Genomic DNA, 26,053 nt, shown 5'->3' with positions numbered 1-26,053 from the left:
TCCTTCATGTTTATGACACGTGTCATGTCAGTCTTATGAACAACCCTTCAAGTAAAGTGTTACAAAAAAAAAAAGAATGTGGGTAACAAGGCTGAATGTTGGAAGCTGATGACAAAAGTTAATACGTGCTACATATTTATACAATTACGTAACAGGCACCAATGTTCAAAGCAAATATAGATTGTATTATTAGCCTGTGTGTTTTGCATTGTTTAAGATTTGTTTCAGATGGAATTAGCAGTAAATGTTCTTCGGGGTCACCATACCATTCTCCTCCTTTCTCAGCCTCATTATGTTATAGTAATACAATACAGGCTTTTTTCTAAAAACAGCAAAAAAACATCCTTTGTTGTGAGGAGGAGCCCAATTCACATTCATAACAGCTTTCCAAAACCTCTGTTGTGCACCAAAAGCAACAAGATTTGATCTAAGACTGCTGGGTTCAAATGTCCTGTAAAATACAGTGCAGTTTAGACTGTTAACTATTACACAATGGGACCGAGCCACAATTGTATGTATGCATGGGGATGAACAATGTATTTGCTTGGTGCAATGTCAGTGTTTAAAAACACAGCACTACCTGCAAAGTTTGTTAAACCCATCAAACTGAAATTATGGCTTATTGACACCATAATGTCTACAAAACATCTTATAATGGGTGAAAATGTTGGCACTACTCATAAAATGGTCTTTCTGATCAAGTACATCCAGGGTTTTATTTAGGAATGCCTTCCAAACCTTTTAGAAAGGGCTTCCCTAACTTATGGCCATATACCCTATTGCTTTAATAAAATAGATATCACACAATACAAATAAAACATTGAAGCAAAAATATGTATGAGTGCAACTTTCATGAAGTAAAATCACTAAAAGTCTTCCTTCTGCTGGAAAAAATAGTCCCTGACCGACTGAACAGCAACAGAATGTTTCACATGTTTATGTTGCTAACGGGGCGAAAGCGTTAACGCTTCTCATTTACTTTTAATAGGTGATGTCATGCGTTGCCGAACTGAATTGTAAATCCGTCACTTCCATTGCTCGTGGCAGAAGTTGAAAATTTCTCAACTTTTCAAACGCCAGCGTGTACGTCAGCCAATCAGATCGCCTTATGCAAATAACCTAGTGCAGAGCCAGCCAATTACGTTTATGCAAGAGCATGTGTTGCGACCACTGTGGTTGGCTGTTGACCTTGTTTCAGACAAGCCTTCCATCAAGCGTTAACGCTTTTGCCCCGTGTAACGGTACGTTCACACGAGGCGAAAGCGTTAAAGGTGCTCTAAGCGAATTCACGCGTTTTAGACCATATTACATTTTTTGTTACATATAGCAAACATCTCCTCACTGCCTGTCCGCTGATCAAACTGTAAAAAAACGTGATCTCTGTAGACAGCCCAGGCTACACAAACTTCAATATAAACACAGTGGCCAAACCTAGCACCACGAAACAAAACAAAGTGTTCCAACCAATAAACGACAAGAAGGATTTGGGGGTGGGGGTTGGGCGCGTTCATGAAAGCACGTAAGGGAGGGGGAGGAGTTAGCTACGCTCCGTCTGTTTGAAAACAATTCAAACATCAACAAAAACTGACGTCTCGCAGATTCGCTTAGAGCGCCTTTAATGCTTCCCATTCACTTTTAATGGGTGATGTCATGCGTTGCCGAACTGAAATGCTCGCAGAAGTTTAACATTTCTCAACTTTTTAAGCAGCAACGCGTGCGTCAGCCAATCAGATCGCCTTATGCAAATAACCTAGGCAAAACCAACCAATTACGTTTATGGAAGACCGGAGCATGTGTTGCGGCCACTGTGATTGGCTGTTTGCCCCGTTTTCGACCAGTGTGAATGTACCGTAAGGGTGCTCCGCAGTGATACATCGAATTATCGCAAATAAAACATAACTATTGACCAATCGAAATTAAGGACTGGAACTAAAAACTAAACTTTTTAAAAAGTATTTATGACTTTATATAGCAAATATGGCATGTAACTTATCATGGCTGCTTGTTTATATTTCATGCATTTCGTGTTAAAGGCAGGGTGCACGATCTCTGAAAGCCAATGTTGTTGAATGTTTGAAATCACCTAAACAAACACACCCCTACCCCAATCGAATCTAGACCTTCTTTTGATAGACCTGCATAAGCAACCCAGGCAACGATGTCGGTTAGTCGACATGCCCCTTATTGCTGATTGGCTGCAAGTGTGTTTTTGTACTCGGCCCAAAAGCTTTTTTCATAAATCGTGCACCCCGCCTTTAATGTCATACTTTGTTTTGACAGTGCCAACGTCTTTCTTTATTTGGAAAGACCTGTACACGTTTAAAACTAAAGATGCCTATAAGGTTTTTCACAGCGATCCCATATAAACCCCTTTTGGTTTCTGAAAGAACCATTCAGTCAAACCTTTTCTTTTTCATGACAAAAACAGAAATAATTCTTTGACGGCATCATGTCGCACCTTTATTTTTCAGATTTGTGTTGGTTAAATGTAGTTTGGGTTGTATGTGCTTCTAAAATTCACAGAGCACCATTAACAGGAGAGAGCTTGTTCATTGAGCCGTAGTTTCAGATTGCAATGAATTCCTCATTGTGGGGTCAAGTTCTCCTGGTTTAGGGTGGCAGGCTGAATTATTCAGCTTTGAATGCTTCCAGTGTCCATTTCAGTCTCTTGTGACTATATGAGGTGCTTTACTGCCGTACACAATTGAGGGCAGGTTGGACGTTCATATGTGTGTGTGTGTGTGTGTGTAAATCCGCAATGCTTCTTATTTTGTAAGCATGTGTTACGTGTCTATATCAACATGTCGAAGCCAGAGGGCCAATCATTATGCTGGCTTGCTTTTTCCAACCCACATGTCCAAGGTAGCAGCTTTCTCATTGGTATGCGTATGCGTAAGCATGCTTATCTTGTTATTGTGGGAAGTTGTGACTTGGTTCTTTTGGCCTCACTTACGCTGCATAACCCCAGTGGGCTACAGGCCAGGCAATTCATGCCATTCTTGACTCTCGTTCGTGTTCAAACACACAATCATGCAGTGTTACATAGCCATCTGCATTCCACCCATGTCACTTATATGCTGCCTGGCACTGGTATGACCTTCTGTATGTGGTAGCTCGGACAATGAGCCGAGTGTTGAGGCCGGTCAAAATGTGAAAAGAATGAACAGCCCATCATTTGCTGGACAGTAGAAGATTGAAACATGAGAAAAATAAAGAGAATGAATTGAGTTGGTTGAAGAGGACTGGAAAGATTAAAAAGACTTATATGGTAGGCATGCTCACCGCACCTTGAAATATCAGTTTGCTAAACCCGTAGGCAAATAAGGGCACGTAAACTGTCTTATTGCATTATATCAATTTTAAGTCGGCTATCGAATGATCAAAGACTAACAGATAAGCTTTACACAGGATCAAGGAATCATTGCTGCCTGGGGCTGAAATATGGGATGGAAGCCCCTCCCCTATATAAGGTACCAATTTCTCAGAAATGTGTACTTTTATAGCTAACTTGTACGTTGTGACTGCCCTGATTACATCTGACGCCAGCCGGAAATGTGACGCTCCTTACTATGTTTAAAAGATTTGTGCACAATGCAATGCTAACAGGAGTTAACTTACAGACTGTGAGTCCAAGCAAGAGGAATTATGATAATGTCGGTCTTCTCTACATCACCAATCCCAGGAAGTAAACTGTTCCCTACAATCCGTGTCCAAGAAAAGAGATTTACGTTGGAGACGATAACTCGCGTCATCGTTTACTTTGGGGTTTGTACCTTTTGCATATCGTTAACATGCACTAATACACACTTACACATCAAAGGAAATGTAAAATCATGAATCGGACCATTGGTGCTCTTTAAAACATCCGATGATCCAACCATGCATCACGAAATTACGTTCCTATAGACATTAAATGTTTAATCTTTTCCATTACCGTATCACTTATTTCTGTTTACGTGTCATTGTCACGTATTGGTTACTCAACTGCTTTTTCCTATTTTCAAACCATAGTCGCTTCGGTTTAGGGTTAGATTTGGTGTTTGCATTAGGATGTCACTTTAAGTATTGGTTTATACTATTTTTTATGATTTTGTTTTATATTTTCTGATTTTTAAACCATTGTCGCCTGGCGTTAGGGTTAGAGTTGGGTTTGGGTAAGGACGTCATTTTATGTAAATCTAACTCTAAACTGAAGCAACAATGGTAAGAAAATAGGACAAAACATGAGTAATCAATACGTGACAATGACACGGTTATTGATGGTCACGGAAAAACATGACAGTGTCACGGAAAAGAATCACAAATTTACCTAATTATAGTAACATAATTACGTGATACTGGGTTGGATGATCAGTAACTTTCTGTATCCATCAGTATAGATAGATGTCATTCTAAGCTACCAAATTTTGGTATCGGCACAGAAATTTGGTATCGGTGCATCCCTACTATGACAACTTGCTGGATAATGTGTGTTATATTGTTTAATTCATCATGAATTCAATTCTGGGTGTGTACTCTGAAATGTACCTGGTGACTTTGGGGGCCAGTGGGAATACTCCTTTATTTTCTCAATCTTTTCATAGGTTTCTGTGGGAGATTATGCACAGATATGTGCCTACCAATCACTACCGTTGCTATATTTAAACTATCTTTACAAGAAAAATACATAAATATATTATAAACGAACTCATGCATGCAATGTGCTGTTTTACTGATGTAAAATATACTATATTTTCTTTATCGGCTAGTTCATTATACTGGACCAGGACTACTGCAAAGAGAAAAACCCATAAATAAAATTTCTTAATTGTTTAGTTGTCTTTGCACAACCATCAAGAAGGCAGGGAGATGGTAACACTTTGAGGGTGAGCCGAAAAAGATGGTGGAGATAGCCTAGTAATGATGACATCATTGGGACATCAGGATTTTTACACATGGGTTGTTTCAATCTATGGTTGGGTAAAATAAACAATCCGAAGCAAGGAATCTAGAAAATGTCTACATTTGACCCAACCATAGGTTGAAACAACCCAACATTTTGTGAATGTAGATCAGTGGTCTCAAACATGGTTTGTGAGGCGTCTGTGAGTTGCCCACCAAAGCACATATTTTTTATATTAGCTTGGCTTCTTGTATGTATTTTAACATTTTAAACAATGACAAAACATATAAACAAATAAAAAAAAAACAACAAAAATGTTTTGAGTAGACAATATAAAAATACTGATGTAGTGGTAGCCCTTGCTCACAAAAATGTTGGAGACCCCTCGTGCAGATGTTCTGCAGAGATCTTGGTTTGGTTGTCTTGAGCAATGAATCCTTAGCTTTGCCACTTTGAACCCAGAGAGAAAAGACAACTTTTATTTTATTTACAGCTAAACAGGAATTTTTCTTAATGCATCTACCATTCCCAGCAACTTCCCGCTTCAAGCCTGCTGTGCCTGCAGCTTAATTGGTAGATCATTGTGCTAGCAAAGTAAAGGTCATGGGTTTGATTCCCATGGGAACACACATACTGTCAAAAAAAATTATAGCCAATGCACTGAACGTTGTGAATGTAAACCATCAACTTTTCATCTCAAAAAGATCCATTTAACCCATTCTTCTGTAATTTTCCCTCTCTCTTGTGCTCAATGTCTCTGACTACCTCTTGTCCACTTTTCAATCACCCTTTCTTTATCTTTTCTGTTTCTTCTGTGTCTTTCAAACAGGCACGCGGGTCCCTGGACACCGGCTCTCATGCGTCACGGCGAGCGCGAGCCTCGTCTGTATGCTGTTCAGTCAGCTCAGCTTAGCTCAGCAGACAGCCAACGACTGGAGAAGGGGCTGTAAAACCATCAGGTGCGCGTACACACAAACACACAGAGAGAGAGAGGGAGAGAGAGAGAGAGAGAGAGAGAGAGAGAGAGAGGTGAATGATCGCGTGGATATTTTACGGAAGATGAACGTTAGATTAGTGTGCGCGCGTGGACAGTTAACTGCCGCTGTTACACGATTCACAGACTTGACGCTGCATCTTTGATGTTCACAAAATGTTATTTTTCCTCTTCAGATGCGTCTGTCTCTCTGTCAGCCAAGTAAAAAGAATGTCTACATGACTCGGTAAGTTATAACAGCTTATTGTTTATGTATAAATGATGAAAGTTCATTAACTTACATAGCCTAACTCTGAGGAAAAATCAAGGTTTTTTACACAAATAACGTTACCCAGAAAGTTTAGTTTCGTTCATCCTGGGATGTTGGCTCCTGAAGAAGTACAATGAAGAAATCTGGAAGTGTCTTGGTCACTATATAATTTTAAGCAAAGTGTGACCATGCCAAAAATATACTTTTGTGTACTTTAGGATTTAGTGTAGTAAAACTCCTAGGTACTAACAGTCTGCTACAGTTTATCAATTCACTGTATAATGTAAATTGGTATTTACTTACTCACTGTATAATTCCAGTATTCTGCATAATGAATAATGTATAACATGGGTCTTTAGCAGGCGTCAGGGACCTCTCGGGGTCCATGGTGGTATTATTGTGGCTCCTCCAAATATAGTTTGAATTTTTTTTTTTTATTAAATTAGGCATTAATTGGCTAATAATAAATGTAACAAGTTATGTAATAAGTTAACAGTGTTACTGTGTATACCAAAAAAATGTAAATGTCTTTGTAAGTAACGTAACCATCATAACAAAGAATGTGAATCTAGTCTTAGTTATGTACTGGGGGTCCTCTCCTCTATCCATTAAGCAAGGGGTACTGTTTTTATATAGTTTTATACGTTAATAAAGTGTAGTAATACTGTAATATTGCTGTATACTACAATTTACTAGTAAAGCCAAATTATACCACAGTGTTTTTGTGTGGCTGATAACCAAATGTAATTTTATTGTTTTTCAGCTTACAAGATTCTCAATATTCTCAGATCATGCTGGGTTAACACAGATTGAGAGGTTTTGCACCCTCCAACTGGAGTGCATGCTGTCATTGAAACTAAACAGGGACATAGCAAATGCAAAAGAAAAAACTATTCACTAGTTAACAAATACTAGCTTTGAATACAAATCTACTATTTGTATCCCACTGAAAAAATACAGCACAAAGATAAAACAACTTGGTTTTGCAAGTCAATTCAACTATTTTAACTTTTGGCTAGAAAAAGTTGACATAACTTATAAATTCAAGTTGAAATTGTTTAACTTAATTTTTTAAGTTAAAGTAACATTAAAATATGTTTTGATTTGACAAAAATGCTGTGGCTTTCTGGATATGTGACCCTGTCTGTTAAAACCCAGAAGATTAGGGGCATCAAAGTTTGATTTCAATCACTGATTTTACATCTTTGACAAGACATTCAGTCAATTTAAAAGATATCAAGGTTCAATGACCCTGGACCACAAAACCAGTCATAAGTAGCACGGGTATATTTGTAGCAATAGCCAACAATACATTGTATGGGTCAAAATTTAATTATTGAATTTTCTTTTATGCCAAAAATCATTAGGATATTAAGTTAAGGTAATGATCCATGAAGATATTTAGTAGATTTCCTACTGTAAATATATAAAAATGTATTCATATAATTCACCCTAATGGCTAGTTATGTAGGATGATTTTATGTTGAAAACAGTAACATAAAAATGACTTTAGCTGGGTTTTATATGTTTATATGTATGATCACATTACAATTGAATGCACTTTTACACCTAACAGTCACAAAATCCACTTCCACTGGGTAAATAATTTTTATTGACCCATCAGACCATTATTCAAACTAAGTAATCGCTCCCAGTTTTTGGACTCATGAGCATTTAAAATTAAATTCCTGTAATTGCTAAGTTGCATTTGTAATGGACAAGTTTTATCCTAAATTAAAGCCGGAGACGGTTCCAGCAGTAATTCTTTTTGGTTCTGAAAAATCCTCATTATTTGTGACCATCAGCATAACAAAGATGATGTTGTTATAGTGTTTGCTGTCAACAAAGGCTGACATTGAAAAATGCAGGGTAAGACTGCCACACATAAGAACAATGGGTCCCTTCAGATGACTTCTGCCCTTTCTAGATTTCTAGTTTTTAGAGGCTGCTCTGTTCATCTCTGTATTTGGGATACGGTTCAGCAGCATATGGTTGTTGTAGTCACTAGTCAGAGCTTCCAAGATTGACACCTGTGGCTTTGCGATGCAGATATGTGATCCTGGTCTATGAGGCATGAAGAGATGCAGACAGTATCACTTTTCTTCTGCATGCATAATTCGTGTACTGGACACCAGGGTCTCAAAATGAACTTTGCACCGAGCACATTTGAAACTTTTGGCGAATTTATGCAGAGTAGTGGTCGACCACTTTGGGTTTATCAATGGCCGATAGCGATATTGAGAAAGCAATAAGGCCGATATAACAAATGTAATTATTACAGTAAATAAGTGACACAAATTTGTTACGCATAATATTAAAAAATATACTCTTAAGTAGCTACCTGAAACATATTTACAAGATATAAAGCTATTGAAGATCTGACACCTCATGCTACTGTTTGAATAAGACCTTGCTGCCAGTGGTGGCCGGTGACTTCTTTTTTCGAGGGCGCTCCATGTGAAGTTTGTCACAACATGTATGTCTTGCGTGTATTTTGTGAACGTGAGCAGGCACTTATTTTGACAAAACACGCGATGCACGTGGTTCACATGACGCAACAAACACATATTTTGAAAACACAAGCAACACACATGACACTTTGAGCTTATTTTGAATTTGCGCCCCTCGAATGAGCAGTCATGAGCCGCCACTGCTTGCTGCATAGCAAAATATTGTCTGTCACGTTAAAAAGTGAATATTAACTCTTTCGCCGCCATTGACGAGATATCTCGTCAATTTAGAGAAAACGCTTCCCCGCCAATGACGAGATTTTCCGTCTTTCCGCTATTATCCACCAGGTGGCGCACTTCCGCAACTTATACAACCCTGAAGCAGCGCCTCACGTGAAAGAGAAAGAACTCCGTGTATGTTGTAAAGATCACTCTGCATCTGATCAAAAGTCCTTCACAAAAATGGAATTATCTCAGCTTTTTGCTCAAAATTGGGTGTTTTTGAAGAAACCTACCCATGTTTGAGAGGTGATTACAAGAGAACTAATGAAGGTAGGATGAAACGTTCTTTTTTTTTTAAAGCAGAGCGTCTGTTCTTTCATCTGATATATTGTTTGTTTATATATTTAAAGAAGAACATTTTCTGGAAGGCATTAAACTTTTGTGAAAATTATGAAAAATGCTGGTGCTGGCTGGAAACTTTTTTTAAAAACGCTGGCGGGGAAGGAGTTAATTGGTAATTTTACTGTCTTCCAGACTTGGGGGCGATTCACATAATACCATATTTTGAATGTAGTCACGCAGCAAGCACGCTCAAATAGAGAGCAACACGGTCGCTATTTTCCATGCGTGGTGTGGCCGTAGCCAGTTTTTAAATACTTTTCAGAATGCCGCTTCGAAAGCGCGTTGGAAGGAAGGAGAGGAAGCGGTGCGGTAACGTTTTTCATGCGTTTCTAGACACGAAATGTAAACCACCCCCTAGGCTTTACATCTGTGTGTCCACAAATTTAAGAGAACAGAAAGATTTATTGTCCCAAAACTAAAAAGTTAAAATATCGGCCGATATATCGGTCACTGCAATATACCGGTTTATCACAAATACAAAGTGTCCTCCATTTTTTAACACTTTTTTTCTTATTTTAAAGGGGGGGGGGGTTAATGCTATTTCATGCATTTTGACTTAACAACACAGTTTAAGAGTTGTAATCCTCATGCTAAGTGAGTATTTCAGGGCCAAACTCACGCCTCTTCTTTCCTACAATGTTACGTATCATATTCCTTTTATGGCCACTTCCCCCGGGAAAGCACGCCCACACGTCAATCAGAGTGAGAGCGAAAACTACGAGGATGCATATTAACATTATTCCTTCGAGTAGAAATCATAAGCATCACTGCACACGACAGCTTTCTTTTACTTTAAGACTCAACAATGGCACGAAAGAAGAAGTGTGTTTTTGGATGTAAGAAGAAGAAAGCCTTGTTTAGCTTTCCAAGTAAGCCAGCCTTATGGAAACAATGGATATAGTTTGTTTATCCGTTGTAGCAGTGGAGATTTGCGTGTGTTTGTTTAACGCTGGATTTCGTTAAAAAGTCATATAATAATAGTCGTATAATGTAAACGACACGAACATGTAGTGAATAATAAGTTTTCCAGAGATAGTGGGATAATGGCTGTTTCTCAATATGCGTGCTTCAGCGATCTTGCGTCTTTGTGTTCTCGCTCTACGTCATCATTAACCATCAAAGTTCAATTCCAATTCTCAAGAACGCAAGTACTGAGGACTCATGAAAATACCTGGATGTGTTCTTGATATCGAGGATGCATCGAGTGCAGACTTGCGCGCTGAAATCGCTGTACACCCCAGAAGTCATTGCGGCAAAACAATGGCGGAGGTCAGGTGACCAACAGGAAGACCGCACACATCTCAATTCTCACAGGTGCGTTGTGTGTTCTCGCGACCTTCTAAGTTCATTCTTCCAAGACCGTTCTCCACGAGAACGCAAGTCTGTTATTTGCGTACCTGGAATTGAGAAACAGCCAATGTTTTGTGTGTTGCTTGCTCGTGACTCGCTCCTCCCACTGGAAGCCTCGAGAGGGTCGTGTTTTTCCTGAAACATTCACTAGGGCTGATCTGTCTTTTATAAATCTGATAAAAATAAAGACTCTTCGGAGATATGAAGGATGTAATACTACTCTATACATACTCAAGATTAACATGAGATGAGCAGAAACAGCATGTGTTATGGGAGCTTTAAAGATATTACATTTACTTATTATATCAAACTTTTATACAAGCGTTTTCTGGCATAATAAAAGACAAAAGATTTTTTGTTAAAGGATTAGTCCATTTTCTTAAAAGAAAAATCCAGATAATTTACTCACCATCATGTCATCCGGAATGTTGATGTCTTTCTTTGTTCGGTCCGGAGGGAATTGTGTTTTTTGAGGAAAACATTGCAGAGTTTTTCTGATTTTGATGGACTTTGATGGAGCCCAGCATTTAATACTTAACGCTTGGCGGTTTTTTTCAACGGAGTTTCAGAGGACTGTGGACAATCCTAAATGAGGCATGGGGGTCTTGTCTGGCGAAACGATTGTCATTTTTGACAATAAAAAAAACAAATATACACTTTTAAAGCACAACTTCTCGTCGTGAAGATCCGGTCGTGATGCGTCAGCTGACCCCACTACGTCACCGCAATACGTCATGACGTCAAGAGGTCACAGAGGATGAATGCGAAACTTCGCCCCAGTGTTTACAAGTGTGTTGAAAGAGGACCGTTCCTACGTTGTTGTATGTCAACTGATACTAATTAATGTCTTTGTGGCAGTTTATTGTTTAAAATGGTCCGCAAATGTGCGTTTTATATATGTAACACGTGACCTCCCTACGTCACCACGCATTTACCTTAGGTCGCGCTGGACCGGACCTAGACGAAAAGTTGTGGTTTAAAAGTACATATTTTTTATTTTTCTTGTCAAAAATGACAATCGTTTTGCTAGATAAGACCCTTATGCCTCGTTTGGGATTGTTTATAGTCCTTTGAAACTCCGTTGAAAAAAACTGTTAAGTGTTGAGTTAAGTATTAAATGTTGGGCTCTATTAAAGTCCATTAAAATTAGAAAAATTCTGCAATGTTTTCTTCAAAAAACATAATTTCTTCTGGACTGAACAAAGAAAGACATCAACATTTTGGATGACATGGTGGTGAGTAAATTATCTGGATTTTTCTTTTAAGAAAATGGAATATTCCTTTAATGGCATCTGCCGAAATATCAATCACTGCAATATACCAGTCTATAACTAATCCAAAGTGTCCTTACGGTTTTAATACCATTTTTTTTAAATATCTTTTTTTCCTATTATATCAAACTTTTATAAAGAACTTTTCAGGCCTTATGGAAGACAACGTACATGGCATGACCATGAAATGCACTAGTATTGATTAAATAAAAGCTAAAATGGTGAAAATGGTTATGTATACCATATATACTATTTAATTTCATCCCAAATTCTAGATTCCATTTGCATGGTATCAATTTGCAAAAGGTTTTAAAAATGACCTGAATTGACCAATATGTTTTCTGAATAATCCCCATTGCGTTGGCCTTTTTGTAACACATGAATTGAAGTCACAATAAGAAACATAACAAATCCCAACACACCGTGTGAGCAGAGGTACGTTTATATGGCACGACTCATAGGGGAAAAGCAATTGAGTGAGCAGCGGTGTTCCAAATAATTGGGCACTTGAGGAAATGGTGACGAAAATCCCTTAGAAATGGCCGGGTAATCAAAAGTTAACGGCACTAGAGGACTCTGCATGTGTAGGCAGAGTGCATAGCGCAGCACATTTATACTGGATTTATTTAAATGCTGTTTAGAAACACAGTTGTGAGCCACAGATTTGCATCAAATATATTCAACAGTTTTATTTTTTCTCTTTGTATTAGGGTTCTGTTTCAGGTTCCAACCAGGCAGTTATGATGGTTGGAAAACCGGCGAGACAGTGGAGGTCCGTCTGTAAGGGTCTGATTTTGGGCGCTCTGTTGACCACATGCATGATTCTTCTGTACTGTCTGTCCGCCCCAGAGGTCCACTTCAGCCTGCAGGAGTAAGTCATGTACTGTTTTGGGATGGCCCGGGGGTAGTGTACACTTTAAAAGGCAAATATAGATAAATAAAATTTACAATAAAATATTTATATTCATTTTTGTTTACAGGGTCCCAGTGCCTTACTCCTGTGCTCATCGGCCATCTCCCGTCCACTCCTCAATCTCAAACAGATCCCATGATGCATCAGAGCAGAGACCCTGCACTCCCAAAGTGGACGTAATGTTCATGAAAACCCATAAAACAGCCAGCAGCACGTTTCTCAACATACTCTTTCGTTTCGGCGAAAAGCACAACCTGAAATTTGCCTTCCCCAACAGCCGCAATGACTTCTTTTACCCGTCTCCTTTCCATCGCTCGCAGGTGCAAGACTACAGACCGGGAATGTGTTTCAATATCATCTGCAATCACATGCGTTTCAATGCTGCCGAGGTGGCCAAGGTGCTTCCGGCCGACGCCTCGTACATCACAATCCTCCGTGACCCGGCTGACCTCGCCGAGTCCTCCTTCCACTATTTTGGACGTGTGGTACCCATGACGTGGAAACTTTCAGGGGAGGATAAGCTCGGAGAATTCCTGAACAATCCTGAGCTTTACTACGATCCCGAGGGCTTTAATTCGTTTTATCTGAAAAACTTGCTTTTCTTCGACTTTGGGGAGGATAATAACATGGATCCTAACGACCCAAGGGTGGACGTGGCCATCGATGCCATCGCCCAACGTTTCCAGCTGGTGATGCTGGTGGAGCATTTCGAAGAGTCTCTCATCTTGCTTAAGGATGTGCTCTGCTGGGAAATGGACGACTTGCTGTTTTTCAAACTCAATGCGAGGAAAGTTTCGACCGTTTCTAGACTCGCCCCAAACCTCCGAGCCAAGGCGCTGGAGTGGAACGCTATCGATTGGAAACTTTACCAGTATTTCAACGCCACTTTCTGGCGCAAAGTGGACGCTTATGGCTCCGAACGCATGGCTAAGGATGTGGCGGAGCTGCGTCGCAGGAACGCTGAAATGGCCTCCGTTTGCATTGAGGGAGGCCATGCTGTCGATGCAGGCAACATTCTTGAGACCTCCATGCAGCCGTGGCAACCCATCGGTGAAAAGTCGATTTTGGGGTACAATCTGAAAAAGAACATTGACAAAGCACATCGAAAGCTCTGTAGGAAAATGCTCACCCCAGAGTTGCAATACCTTACTGATATGGGCGTCAACCTGTGGATAACAAGACTGTGGGGTCACATAAGAGAAATCATTCACTGGTAGCTCTTAATGCCGCGTTTTTACAGTAACAGACAGACCTAAAACCTTTTCTGTGTCAGAAAGAAATAATACGTTGTTGCAAAGTGTTCGAGTGCTTGAGTCAATCATAAAAATATGAATCAACCACACTTGTTGTTGTTACGTGACCTCATTTTTGTTCTAATTGTTGGTGCCAATGGCAATAGCAATAATTTTCTTATATCTGATACTGTGGGAACCCACAGTTGTTATTGTTACAGCTTATCATCTGATGAATAACTCTGTTCACAATCTTAAGTGAAACGGTGCTCATCAAAGCTAAAATGTGATGACATAAGGCTTGCTAAAGCTCAGTCCACTCCAGTCCTGGAATTTGAAAAATAAAATCTTAATGTACACGTGTCTCGTTCCTGTTTCGCCCACATAATCGAACATGAATGAATTCTTTTATTCTATCATTTTTTTACAATGTTGCGTGAGAACATGCACACATACTCCCAGAGATATAAGTCACAGATATAGAGTGGATGTGTGATATTAAATGGATTGACCCGGGATAAACTCTCTTGTTGGGAAGCCTTCGGGGAATTGCAATTGTGCGGTTTCATAATGCACCATGATTCCTCTCTTTGACTCATATGTCTAATGAAAGAAATGGATCTACGCAAAAATACATAACAAAAAGATAACAGCATGAATATAGCACAATGGCCAGTGTTACTTAAAATTACCATCTCAGATTACAGACTTACAGTATCGGTGGGACAAATCTTTGGTAAAAGGAAAACAAAGAGGTTTAGTCCATGGTCACAAGCATTGTAGCCGTAATAATCATTGACATTATGAGAAAGCAATGAATTCTTTAAAAAGGTCATATCATTAAAAATTCCAAGTACTATAATTGGGTCCCCAGTGCTTCTATCAACATAGAAAAAGTGAAAAAAAACACAACCGAAGAAATTTAGGTAATTCAAATTTCACCTGTTGTGTAAAATAGATCTTATCATAATAATACCGCCCCTAAATCTGCACTATCCAGCTACGGCACTGGCATTTAGTGCAGAGAGAAAGAAAGGGAAAAAAATAATTGACAGCCCAATTGGGTTTAAATTTCAACCAACCACCATCATTGCGATAAGTGTGTGCATTTCATCAACTTTTGCATTTTAAAGGACACACACAAAACGGCACATTTTTGCTCGCACCTACAAAGTGGCAATTTTAACATGCTATAATAAATTATCTGAGCTAAAACTTCACATACGCACTCTGGGGACACCAAATAGTTATTTTACATCTTTAAAAAATCTCATAATATGACTCTTTTAAAAGCTCAATTATGGTGTGGTTATACCCAAATCATCATATGTGATTATCTTTGCACCTTTATCTTATATCAATGTCTTATATCAATGTGCATTAATGCTGATGAAAGTAGTACACACAAATAATAAATATTTCATGAAAAAATGGGTAAAAACCCATACTGCCAAAAAAATAAATTTCTCTGTCCAAAAATATATTTTAAATATATGCTACATACATTTTGTAGAAATTAATGCTCAATTGAATGTATATATTTTTTTATTTAGTTTTAACCTTCATATATCAACATATATTTCAAAATGTATTTCAAGGGCAAGCAAAAAATTCTAATTTTACATATGACAAAAATGTATTCTTTACCAAAAAAAATATTTTAAATATATGCTAAATACAAGTTCATTTTATTTTTAAAGTTGAAAATACATTTAATTTTTACATTTTTAACTGTTATGTTTACAGGTTCATAACATAGACAAAGTTTTTCTTTCAAAAGCAAAAGAAATATATGGAGGGCTAAAATATATATTTTTATTGCTTTAAACTGTGTTTATTTTTTTAAATATATATTAAAAATGTCTATATTTTTGTAAACATACACTGAAAAAAATGATTCATTGAATTTAATAAATTTTTTTAAGGTAAGTGGTTGCAATCAATTTATTTAAGCTACATTTAAACAAAAGTTTTATATTTTATTTTACGTTACTAATCTTTTTTGTTTAAATGTTGCTTAAATAAATTGATTGCAACCACTTACCTTAAAAAATTTTATTAAATTCAATGAATCATTTTTTTCAGTGTATTCCAAATATATACTTCAGCAAATATATTTTTGGTATATTTTTTAATATATTTAAAAAATATAATTAAAAATAGATTTTTTGCCATATGGGTATGAATATTAGAAACAGTCAAAACAATCAAACTTTTTCGTAGTTAAAGGGATTTAATTTATATATATATATATATATATATATATATATATATATATATATATATATTTATAAAATGGTCAAAAAATATATTGGTGAAAAATATATTTTTGTAAACATATTCCAAAGTATATTTCAGCAAATATATTTTTGGTATATTTTTAAGTAGATTTAAAAAATATAATTAACAATAAAAAAAAACTGATATGGGTATGAATATTAGGTACAAACAAACAATCAAACTTTTTGAAGTTAAAGGGATTTAAAATGTATTTTTTTAATATATTTTAAAAAATTGTTAAAAAATGTATTGATGAAAAATATATTTTTGTAAACATATTCCAAAATATATTTCAGCAAATATATTTTTGGTATATTTTTTAATATATTTAAAAAATATCATTAAAAATGAAAAAAAAAATTCCATATGGGTATGAATATTAGATACAAACAAAACAATCAAACTTTTAGTTAAAGGGATTTCAAATGTTTTTTTTAATATATATTTTAAAAATGGTCAAAAATATATTGGTGAAAAAGCAAATATATTTTGGTATATTTTAAATATATATAAAAAAAGATTTCTGTATGGGTATGAATGTTAGAAACAAACAATACTATCAAACTTTTTTGTAGTTAAATGGATAGTTCACCCAAAATTTAAATTTTGTCATCATTTACACACCTTCATCTTGTCCTGCATGAGTTTCTTTATTCTGTTAAACTCAAAAGAAGATATTTTGATAAATGATGGTAAGAGACAATGTTTTTTGTCTTGTATTATGGTTTTGTATGCATGTGCACTGTACAGCTGTACAGTGACAATAAATATATTCTATTCTATTCTATTCTATTCTATTCTATTCTATTCTATTCTATTCTATTCTATTCTATTCTATTCCATTCTATTCTAAGCACACAGTACCCATTGACTTCCACAGTATTTGTTTTTCCTACTATATAAGTTAATGGGTACCATCATGACGCATTGAGATGGCTATCTAGCGCCTTCTAGTGGCTTACTCTATGCACGTTTAATTTAAAATGGAGAGAAGCCTTTACGTTAATCAATAACAAATAAATGAAATACTGGACAAATAAATGAAATCCCACGTGGTTTAAGGCGTCTTAAAATTTGATGGACTATGTTCCGAATAAAACCAAGAGCAAAACTTTTTTTATCATCCTGTGGATCGCTTAAAATATAGCTTTATTAATAAAGAAACATACTATTAACTACATAACTTGTTACATACTGTGACAAACAGACTTCGTATTTCCTATATCTAATACACTGTGTAGACGCATCATTTGTTGAACATAAGAGCAAATGTACTTAAACACAAAAATGCTGACAAAATCAAACTACGTAGATAATGCTTGCTGTTTCACACCGGACACATTTCACTGTCGTACCAAACACAGACCGGAAGTGTGTGTTTTAAACAGTCGCGTTTGGAGTGTTGTTTGTTTATACGTTTCGTATACATTTTAATCGCTTATTTGTAACCTCTTCGCACTCAAAATGGGTAAAAGACAGCATCAAAAAGATAAAATGTAAGTTCAAAAAAACAACACGCATGTTGTGGATATGATACACGTCATTATTATGTCGTTTAAGTTATTGTTTTTGTTTCTGTACTAATGAAGTGCTGCCGTTTTCATTCTCATTTTATGATTTAATGTTTAATTTGCGTTATCAACGTTTTCTGCATACCGCTGTGTTACAGGTACATTACATGTGCAGAGTACACGGAGTTTTACGGAGGGAAGAAAACAGGTAACGTACTGTACATTGACTTACATGTTTTAAACCATAGTGACTCTTAAAAGTCATGAAAAACTTTAAAATGTGTGTTATTACAAGCATTACAAACAGAATGTTAAACAACTGCACACACTGACTCTTAAACAAAACATAAACCCGTGCTATATTCAATTTAAAACCTAATGCATTACATTCACATATTTTTAAGTGTTATTCGAATGTCTGTGTTTTATAGACTAATAACATTTCGGTCTTTTATGTTTATGTCTATGTATTCATCTATTTTGTTCATAGTAATACCTCAAGGCAATTTCAGACGACTGCCCTTTGATCATTGCAGGTAAGATAAACAACAGATCATAATTATACTTTTTTAATAAGTTAAAAGTTAACCATAGTCATTATTTTAGTCATTATGCTTTCATAACTCTATTGATCTGTTATCTCTAGTGACACAGTTGTTTGAATGATGTTTATCTTTTAATCGTTATATTTTAATCCCATACACAGTCTGTCTCTTCAGCCCTTTGAGTATCCTATGTGTACAGAAGAGGGAGTGGTGTTTGATTTAATGTAAGTATATTACTTACACCAGCAGCAGTGTACCACAGTATAACAATGTCCTATTTAAGCTGGCATTTGATTTTTTCGTATGTATCTGTTGCTGTACTTAAAGCAACCAAACCAATCCAGCAACTGATCTTCTCTTTATTTTTAGGAGCATAGTGCCCTGGATTAAGAAGTATGGCACCAACCCCATTACTGGAGAGGTATTTCAATAATTTCACATTTCACATGCATTTCTTATTTCACAGTGAGAGTGTTTTCTTTCCATTTTCTTAAAACACTTGCACAATTCAAACACTAGAGGGCGATAAACTCCACAAAAGAAAATAACCAACAATCCATAAAAAGCTAAATTGTCGTGTTAACAAGTAAACCACAGCATTTATGCATTCAGCAAATGCCTTGATCCAAAGCAACATACAGTGCATTACAAACGACTATTTTTTTTATCAATATGTGTTTTCATTGGGTTCGAAACATGACGTTTTGCCCTCCTAATGCAATGCTTTATCATTGAGCTATAAAGGAGCTGGGTCGGTCAAACAATCTCACTTCTAGAACAATTTATTGGTAGGTCTATCTATAATGTGTAAATCTTTTGATACCTTCTAAAGTATAATTCAAAGCACACTTAATGTATGTAAGAAGATAGGGTACGCAGTGTGTATCAAATCCACTTAACCCGACCTGAGGCCATTCAGAAATACTGCTTTGTTGGCAAAATTCATTTAAAGTCTGATAGAGTGTTTTGCATCTGAACTCTATATATTTTGATAGGCAGGTAGGACATCCTATCATTGCATTGGGACCAAATGCAATGATTGGACAAGCATTTTATGCTCTTATGCTTCACACATTCGCCTGCTGTGCCTTTAATATCTTTTACTTTGTCGATAGATTTATTTTATGTTAATGAGTGTGGTTAAGCTGGATAAATTCAGTCGCTTGTTGCTTACTGGGCAAAAAACATATTGTACTCATTCTTAAAACATCGAGACTATAACGATTTTGTCTAGGCCTGCTGACCTGACAGTGGCTAAAAGTGTGTGCCAGTGCTGAATATGGATGTAAATAGCTGAATAATCACTTCTCTTTACACGTGCACCATTACTTAACTCTTAATTTATGGATTAAGAGTTATAGGATCTCTGCGTGCGCGTGTTGCATGCGTAATCAGTTTGCAGACGCATCAGCAATGCTTGTGACAGTACAGCATATTTCTCAAATGTGTGAGGTAGGATGTGCTGTATTTGTTAACTCTGTGCTTTTGACATTCACTCTCAATGTCTGCTTAAGCACAAGGCTGTCAATCCATAATTCGTCCAGAAAGCTTCATGTTTATGTGAACTTGAGGACATGTCTTGACAAGCAGTGTATAGTTTGAATGTTCTTGGAAGTATTGATGATTGACAGATCAGTCGATGGGCAGAAGGGGTGTAAGTGGTGGATTCACATGGGACAATTTTCTGTGTGGGTGCGAGTGTACAGGTTTGTCAAAAATTGAATTTTTTGTCTTAACTAAAAAAAACTAATTTAAAAACAGATGGTTAGCTTAGGCTTAGATGATAAAAAATATCCTAAGCATAAGAAAATATCCTTATGTTTCGGCAAAAGCCTCTGATATTTTGAGGATTGAAAACGTTTTAGTTCACAAGCTTAAAGTGACACCATGTAATTTTTCAACCTTCATAATACATTTTCAAGACCCTTGTGATAGTACATCGACTTTAAATAGGTTGAATGACATGTCTACCATAGCCTGACGGGGTCTGTATCACTTTTACTCGTATTTTAAAACTTAGGGTTTGTGGTAGTAACCAGAGCACAAAAAAAACTACAAAATTCGACTGCTTTACGGCATACGTCACTTCCTCCACACAATTTGTTTTTAACGTGAATTTTGCTGGAGGCTACTTAAGGAGTGTAGAGAGCAGTTTCTATTATGTGACTCTGTGGCACAGTCTTTAGTGTCACAGACCTATGACACGGGCGACCCGGGTTCGATTCCCCTTTAAGGCAATTTTTTATATAACTGTTGATTCATACATAAATGCGATGTTCTTTATAAATTACGGCGATTATATTGCATATAGTTCCCTGTATTCAGATGCTGTGTTCACGTATTTACCTTTCTTTTTACTGTGTCTATGATATTTACATTACAATCCAGGATGCTATAGCACTCAAACTTGCTCACAGTGTAAAACCAAACCCTATTCATTCACCAATCAGATCCGAGCGTTTCTCTCTTCTCTCTTCCTCATTTGCTGCGTTCCACTGTCACTCGCGTGACGTATTACAAAGCGGCAGACCTAAACGCATCGGTTTACTTGGATTTGGAGCGATTTTCACACAAAAAAGAGGAATAACGAGCGCCATTGCGGAAATTCCTGGTGGCGAGGGAGAGAGAGACGATGCAACAATATTTGTTTGGAAAAAGGCAAGGAAATACGTCTGGTCGTTTCTGAATTGGAAGGCTGCAGCCTCCGGAGGTCAAATATGCAGGCTGCACACGTCATCAAGCCTGGTTTATTAAGGTAAACTGAGCATTACATTCGCAAGTCATAAGCATACTGCAACAATTTACGATTAACTAAGTATAATAGTCAACTTTGAAATTGTTAATATTGTGAAATAAGACAGTCTTGATGACGTATTAGAAATACGACATCCGGAGGCTGCAACCTTCAGATTGAGAAATGGCTTCTGCCACGACGAGTTCCTCATCAGAAAGTTGTAACATGACTGCGTTTCTCCCTGTTGTCTCAAAATGTTGATCGTTTAGCATTTTAAATGTTTAGTTTTTAGTTTAGTTTTAAGGTTGGCCAGTTCCTTTCCTTTGCGACAGTGCTGCGGCGCTTGTGGGCTCTAGGGGCGCTAGAAGTGAAAAATACGTGTCTAGCACCCCCTAGTGGCCAAAAGTTTCATGGTGTCCCTTTAATTGATTTTGTTTCTAATGTGATTTCTTAGTGCACAAATTCTGTCTTTTCACGGTAGATCAGTGCTTATTTTATGCGTCATTTCTTCCATTTAAAGGGAAAAAAAATTGTCGTCATTTCCTCATCCTCATGATATTATAAACCTGAATCATTTATTTTTTCTGATGAACACAAAAGAAGATATTTTGGTGGATGATGGTGAGCACACAGCTGATTGTAACCATTGACTTCCATAGTAGGAAAAACTGAATCTGATGGAATTCAATGGGTACCGTCAATTGTGTGCTTACTATTGTTAATGAAAATGTCTTCATCATTTATCCTACTATAGAAGTCAATGGTTACAATTAGCTGTGTGCTTACCCATCATTTATCAAAATATAAAAAAGTCATACAGGTTTAGAACAACATGAGGATGAGTAAATAATGACATAGTTCACCAAAAATAAAAAAATATCTCTTTAAAGCAGCTGTAAAAGCTCGTCGTTGTGTCTAGTTGTTAGTAGTGCAGTATCTGTTCCCGCCTGCAGGTGGCACTGTTGACAACACGCAGTCAGTCAGTGAACATCGTCTTTCATCAGGTAAAAATAAAACGACTTTTTCGCCAAATAAACAACTTATTTCTAAATACCTTTAAAGCTTAATAACTTAAAGCTTACAGCTACAATGTGTATGTATTTAAAAATGAAATAATTTTTTAATCAATAAAATGAAGGCCTGTGAAAAATACAGCTTGTAAATGCACATTTAGAGTAATGCCATTTTTTTACAAGCTAACATTTTTCCAGTTTGAAATAGTCAGCCAATCAGCAGGATATAGAGTAAACAGGATTAAAAAAGAACAGACACAAAGGAAGAGTTGATCAACAAGGAAATGACAGAGGAAATGATGAACAGAAGTCAGAGGAAAACATCAAAATATTAACATAACATTAAGACAACTACCAAAAATAAAATACAGGCAACTAAAGCACTGTGAACAGTTTTTTACAGCTTTATTTAGTTTTATGTTCTCATTACAATTAATTTCATCAAAAAATATTAGCTGTGTTTTTGGGGTCATGTTCTAAGGGTGCTAAGCCCCCCCATCCCATCTGACCCTAGCAATGCCCTGATCCTTAGCCTGGTATAAAACCAATGGACTGTCCTTACTAGTTATTTTAGTATGTTTGATAGTAGGATTGTTATTTGGTTGTTTTAGACATGTCAGGACTTGTTCTCCTGTCAGGACAGCATGTTCTCATGTAGTCTGCTGTTCATGTGTGTTCAATGTGTGTATAAACAGATGCACGTGTTAGATCTATGTTGTGATGGGTTATCAATTCGCTGTTTTGAGATATCAATGTTTGCATTCGTGTCACCAAAACATGAAATCAAAGCCTGTTTGTGAAATCTAGGCCAAAGTCTCATAATCTAATACTGAGATTGGGAGCATTAAAGTTTGATTTCAGTCATGGGTGTGACCTTACTCCATCATATTAAAGGGATCAAAGTTGTATTTTCACATTATGTAATATGGTTTTATGTAGAAAACTGTAAATGACAAAACCAACTTAATCTAGGTGGATTTTCACAGACTGGGTCACGTTTACGTAATAAATGAAGCTCGTCTTAATGTTAAAAAAGCATGAATGCAGTTCATTTTACAGAAAATGTCTGTTTTGATGTAAACTTGACTTATGCCCCGCGAGCCTTTTTTGAAAAGTTGCCCGCCAGCATTTTTTTTTTGTGATTTTCACAAAATGCCTTCCAGGTAAATTTTCTTCTAGAAATATATCGACATACAAATATATCAAATTAAAAACAGACCCTCTGTGTTCAAATATACAAACAAAATGGGGAAAAAAAATCTTTATTTTTTTCTTTGTTTATAAACTCTTAAATATGTTTAGTAAAATCTAAAATAATTGCATTTTTGTGAATTCATAAATCCTTTTTTTGGTTCAGTTTTTTATAAATTGGGTAAGATCCATCTAGTGGATAATCGTGGTATTACAGATTACCATAAAAACTCACCAGGAACAGTTTTTTTTATGCAAATGTTTTCTCTTAATTGGCGAGATAACTCGTAAATATATTGACGAAATAACTCGTCAATGGTAGGGAATGAGTTAATTGGCCTATGAAAATATGAAATTTACTAATAACATCAATTACAGTATTTACATATTATTAATACCAGTTACATTGCATTTGATGATGTATGGTTTGTTTGGATAGGAAAAAATGTGGCCGATATAAGTACAACTATTTGAAAATCTGGAATCTGACGGTGCAAAAATCCAAATTCGCCTTTTAAGTTGTCCAAATAAAGTCTTTTGCAACACATATTACTAATAATTTTTTGAGAGAGTTTTATAGGAAATGTACAAAATATCTTAATGTAACATGATCTTTACTTAATATCCTAATGATTTTTGTCGTATAAAATAGCTTAGTTTGATTCATACAATGTATTGGTGGCTATTGCTACAAATGACTGGTTTTGTGGTCCAAGGTAATATATTTTCTTTATAGAGATTCACAGATAGGATTTTTTAGGGCCGATACCGATTTAAACAGACAACTTCTGGCCGATACAGATATTAATTTCTGCAACAAATTATTTTTACTGAACATGGATTGGACATTAACATTCAACTGACCATATAAATATTGCTACTTCAAAAAAAGTTGGACTTCTTTTCCCCCACTAAAGTGCAGTTTGTTTCTTTTATTGTCCAAGACATTTGAGCCAGCTCAACAAAAGGTATTCTTTCGGTGCTTAAGTATAGTGCACAACGGAACATTAAATTATTTTAATTGAACAACAGACATGCAACTCATTGCCTTTATGCGATTAATAATAAACAATCGGTATCGGCCTTTCTCGTGCTATTGCCGATATGCCGATGGTTTCAAATTCATAAAAAATCGTCCGATAAATATCGGCGGCCGATATATCGGTGCATCACTATTTCTTTATACTGTACGTGATCCAGTCTGTGAAAACCATTTTTTTGTGATTTATTCATTTCTACATTTAATCATAATGTAAAGAGCATTCTGTGAAAATACTATATTACCATTTGTGCAATATTCTTTTGAATGGCCCATCTTAATTCTAATAAAAGAACATCGCTACATTTAAAAAAAAAAAAGGAAAACTATATTCTTACCTCAACTTAGACAAATTAATACATACACACCTATCTTTTTTTCAATGAGTGCACTTAATCTTTGCAGATCTTCGACCTCGGCGTGCAGTAATATTGAGGGAAGTTTGAGTGATAGGGGGAGTAGTCAGGAGTGATGATATTACTGCACCTGAGGTCAAAGTGCTGCAAACTAAGTGCTCGTCTGCCATACATTATAGTTCTCATTTTTTATCCGCCTAAAATCACCACGTTTTATTTTGTGCCACCATACTTATTCTTGTAACCACTCCTGTAAAAGTCTTTAAATAGGGAAAACATGGAAGTGTTTGGTGGCTTCTAAATTCATCCCTGTTTGGATCCTAAGGAATGAATGGGGCTAGGCTAAATGCTAACACATTCACAACGCGCTACAGAAAGATTAACTGTATGCATTGGAAAAAAATGAAAAATAGTATTAATTTGTCTAAGTTGAGGTAAGAACATAATAAAATATTGAAAACGGTGGTGTTTTCCTTTAAGCTGTTTAACCAATAAACTAAAGCATGTGGTCTGACCTCAACTATGCATTATTAAGTATAGCAATTTACCTTTTAATTTCTTAAAAAAACATACTAGCTGGACAGCATGGTGGGATTGCTTGGTGTTTAAAATAAGTGCTAATAGTGTCTGGTCATATCACTTTCCAGACAGGTCATATGATTCAGCCAAGTCATGCTAAATAATTTAGTACAATTAGACATTTACAGAGTATAATTATGTTGTAATTACAAATGTGTTTGTGAACTAAGCTTAGACAATCACTAACTCTTTTTCTCTCTTTCTCTCTCTCTCTCTCCCTCTTTCACTCTTTTTCTCTGTGCAGAAACTTGAAGCCAAGTCCCTTATCAAGCTTAACTTCAGCAAGAACAATGATGGTAAATATGTGTTTGTGCACATACATGATCCTCTTAACTGGACTAACTAAATGACAATGTGTAAATAGATACAAATAATGGACTGAAGTTGATGTTTACTGTCTCTCTTTTGTACTTTAGGGAAGTACCACTGTCCTGTGCTGTACAACGTCTTCACAAACAACTCTCACATTGTTGCCAACAAAGTTACAGGCAATGTTTTCTCATACGAGGTAAACCACCACACATACCAAATGTTTCAGACATCTTTGTATGTTTGTGTTTTTGCAATGTAATCTCATTAATCTGGTCAAAGTTTCTCCCACCAAATCTGTGGTGATCTGATTTAAATGTCTGTTAAAATCTTTCATTAGCATTTAGCCTATCCCCAATTATTCCTTAGGATCCAAACAGGGATGAATTTAGAAGCTACCAAACACTTCCATGTTTTCTCTATTTAAAGACTGATACATGAGTAGTTACACGAGTAAGTATGGTGGCATAAAATAAAACAAAACGTGGCTTCTAAATTAATCCCTGTTTGGATCCTAAGGAATAAATGGG

General features: G+C 36.3%; 2 protein-coding genes across 2 annotated transcripts in view; both read left to right on the top strand.

The window, feature by feature from the left end:
- The first annotated feature begins 5,714 nt into the window (after window positions 1-5,714).
- On the top strand, window positions 5,715-14,076 carry gal3st1a (galactose-3-O-sulfotransferase 1a). The gene is made up of 4 exons (XM_055198451.2): window positions 5,715-5,841; window positions 6,053-6,102; window positions 12,532-12,692; window positions 12,802-14,076. The coding sequence occupies exons 3-4, from the start codon at window positions 12,562-12,564 to the stop codon at window positions 13,949-13,951; spliced, it is 1,281 nt and encodes a 426-aa protein (XP_055054426.2). The 5' UTR covers window positions 5,715-5,841; window positions 6,053-6,102; window positions 12,532-12,561; the 3' UTR covers window positions 13,952-14,076.
- A 3,509-nt stretch (window positions 14,077-17,585) lies between these two features.
- The window catches only part of ppil2 (peptidylprolyl isomerase (cyclophilin)-like 2), a 43,252-nt gene continuing 34,784 nt past the window's right edge, over window positions 17,586-26,053 (top strand). The window contains exons 1-7 of the mRNA XM_073860422.1: window positions 17,586-17,742; window positions 17,916-17,965; window positions 18,248-18,293; window positions 18,464-18,526; window positions 18,672-18,723; window positions 25,459-25,510; window positions 25,631-25,722. Of these exons, the coding sequence (XP_073716523.1) occupies window positions 17,711-17,742; window positions 17,916-17,965; window positions 18,248-18,293; window positions 18,464-18,526; window positions 18,672-18,723; window positions 25,459-25,510; window positions 25,631-25,722 (387 nt within the window). The 5' untranslated portion in view covers window positions 17,586-17,710. The remainder of the gene's footprint in view (window positions 17,743-17,915; window positions 17,966-18,247; window positions 18,294-18,463; window positions 18,527-18,671; window positions 18,724-25,458; window positions 25,511-25,630; window positions 25,723-26,053) is intronic.

This window comes from Misgurnus anguillicaudatus, chromosome 22, assembly GCF_027580225.2.
Source record: "Misgurnus anguillicaudatus chromosome 22, ASM2758022v2, whole genome shotgun sequence".
Lineage (NCBI taxonomy): Eukaryota > Metazoa > Chordata > Actinopteri > Cypriniformes > Cobitidae > Misgurnus > Misgurnus anguillicaudatus.
The sequence above is the reverse complement of the archived record's forward strand: the minus strand, read 5'-3'. Positions and strand labels throughout refer to the sequence as shown.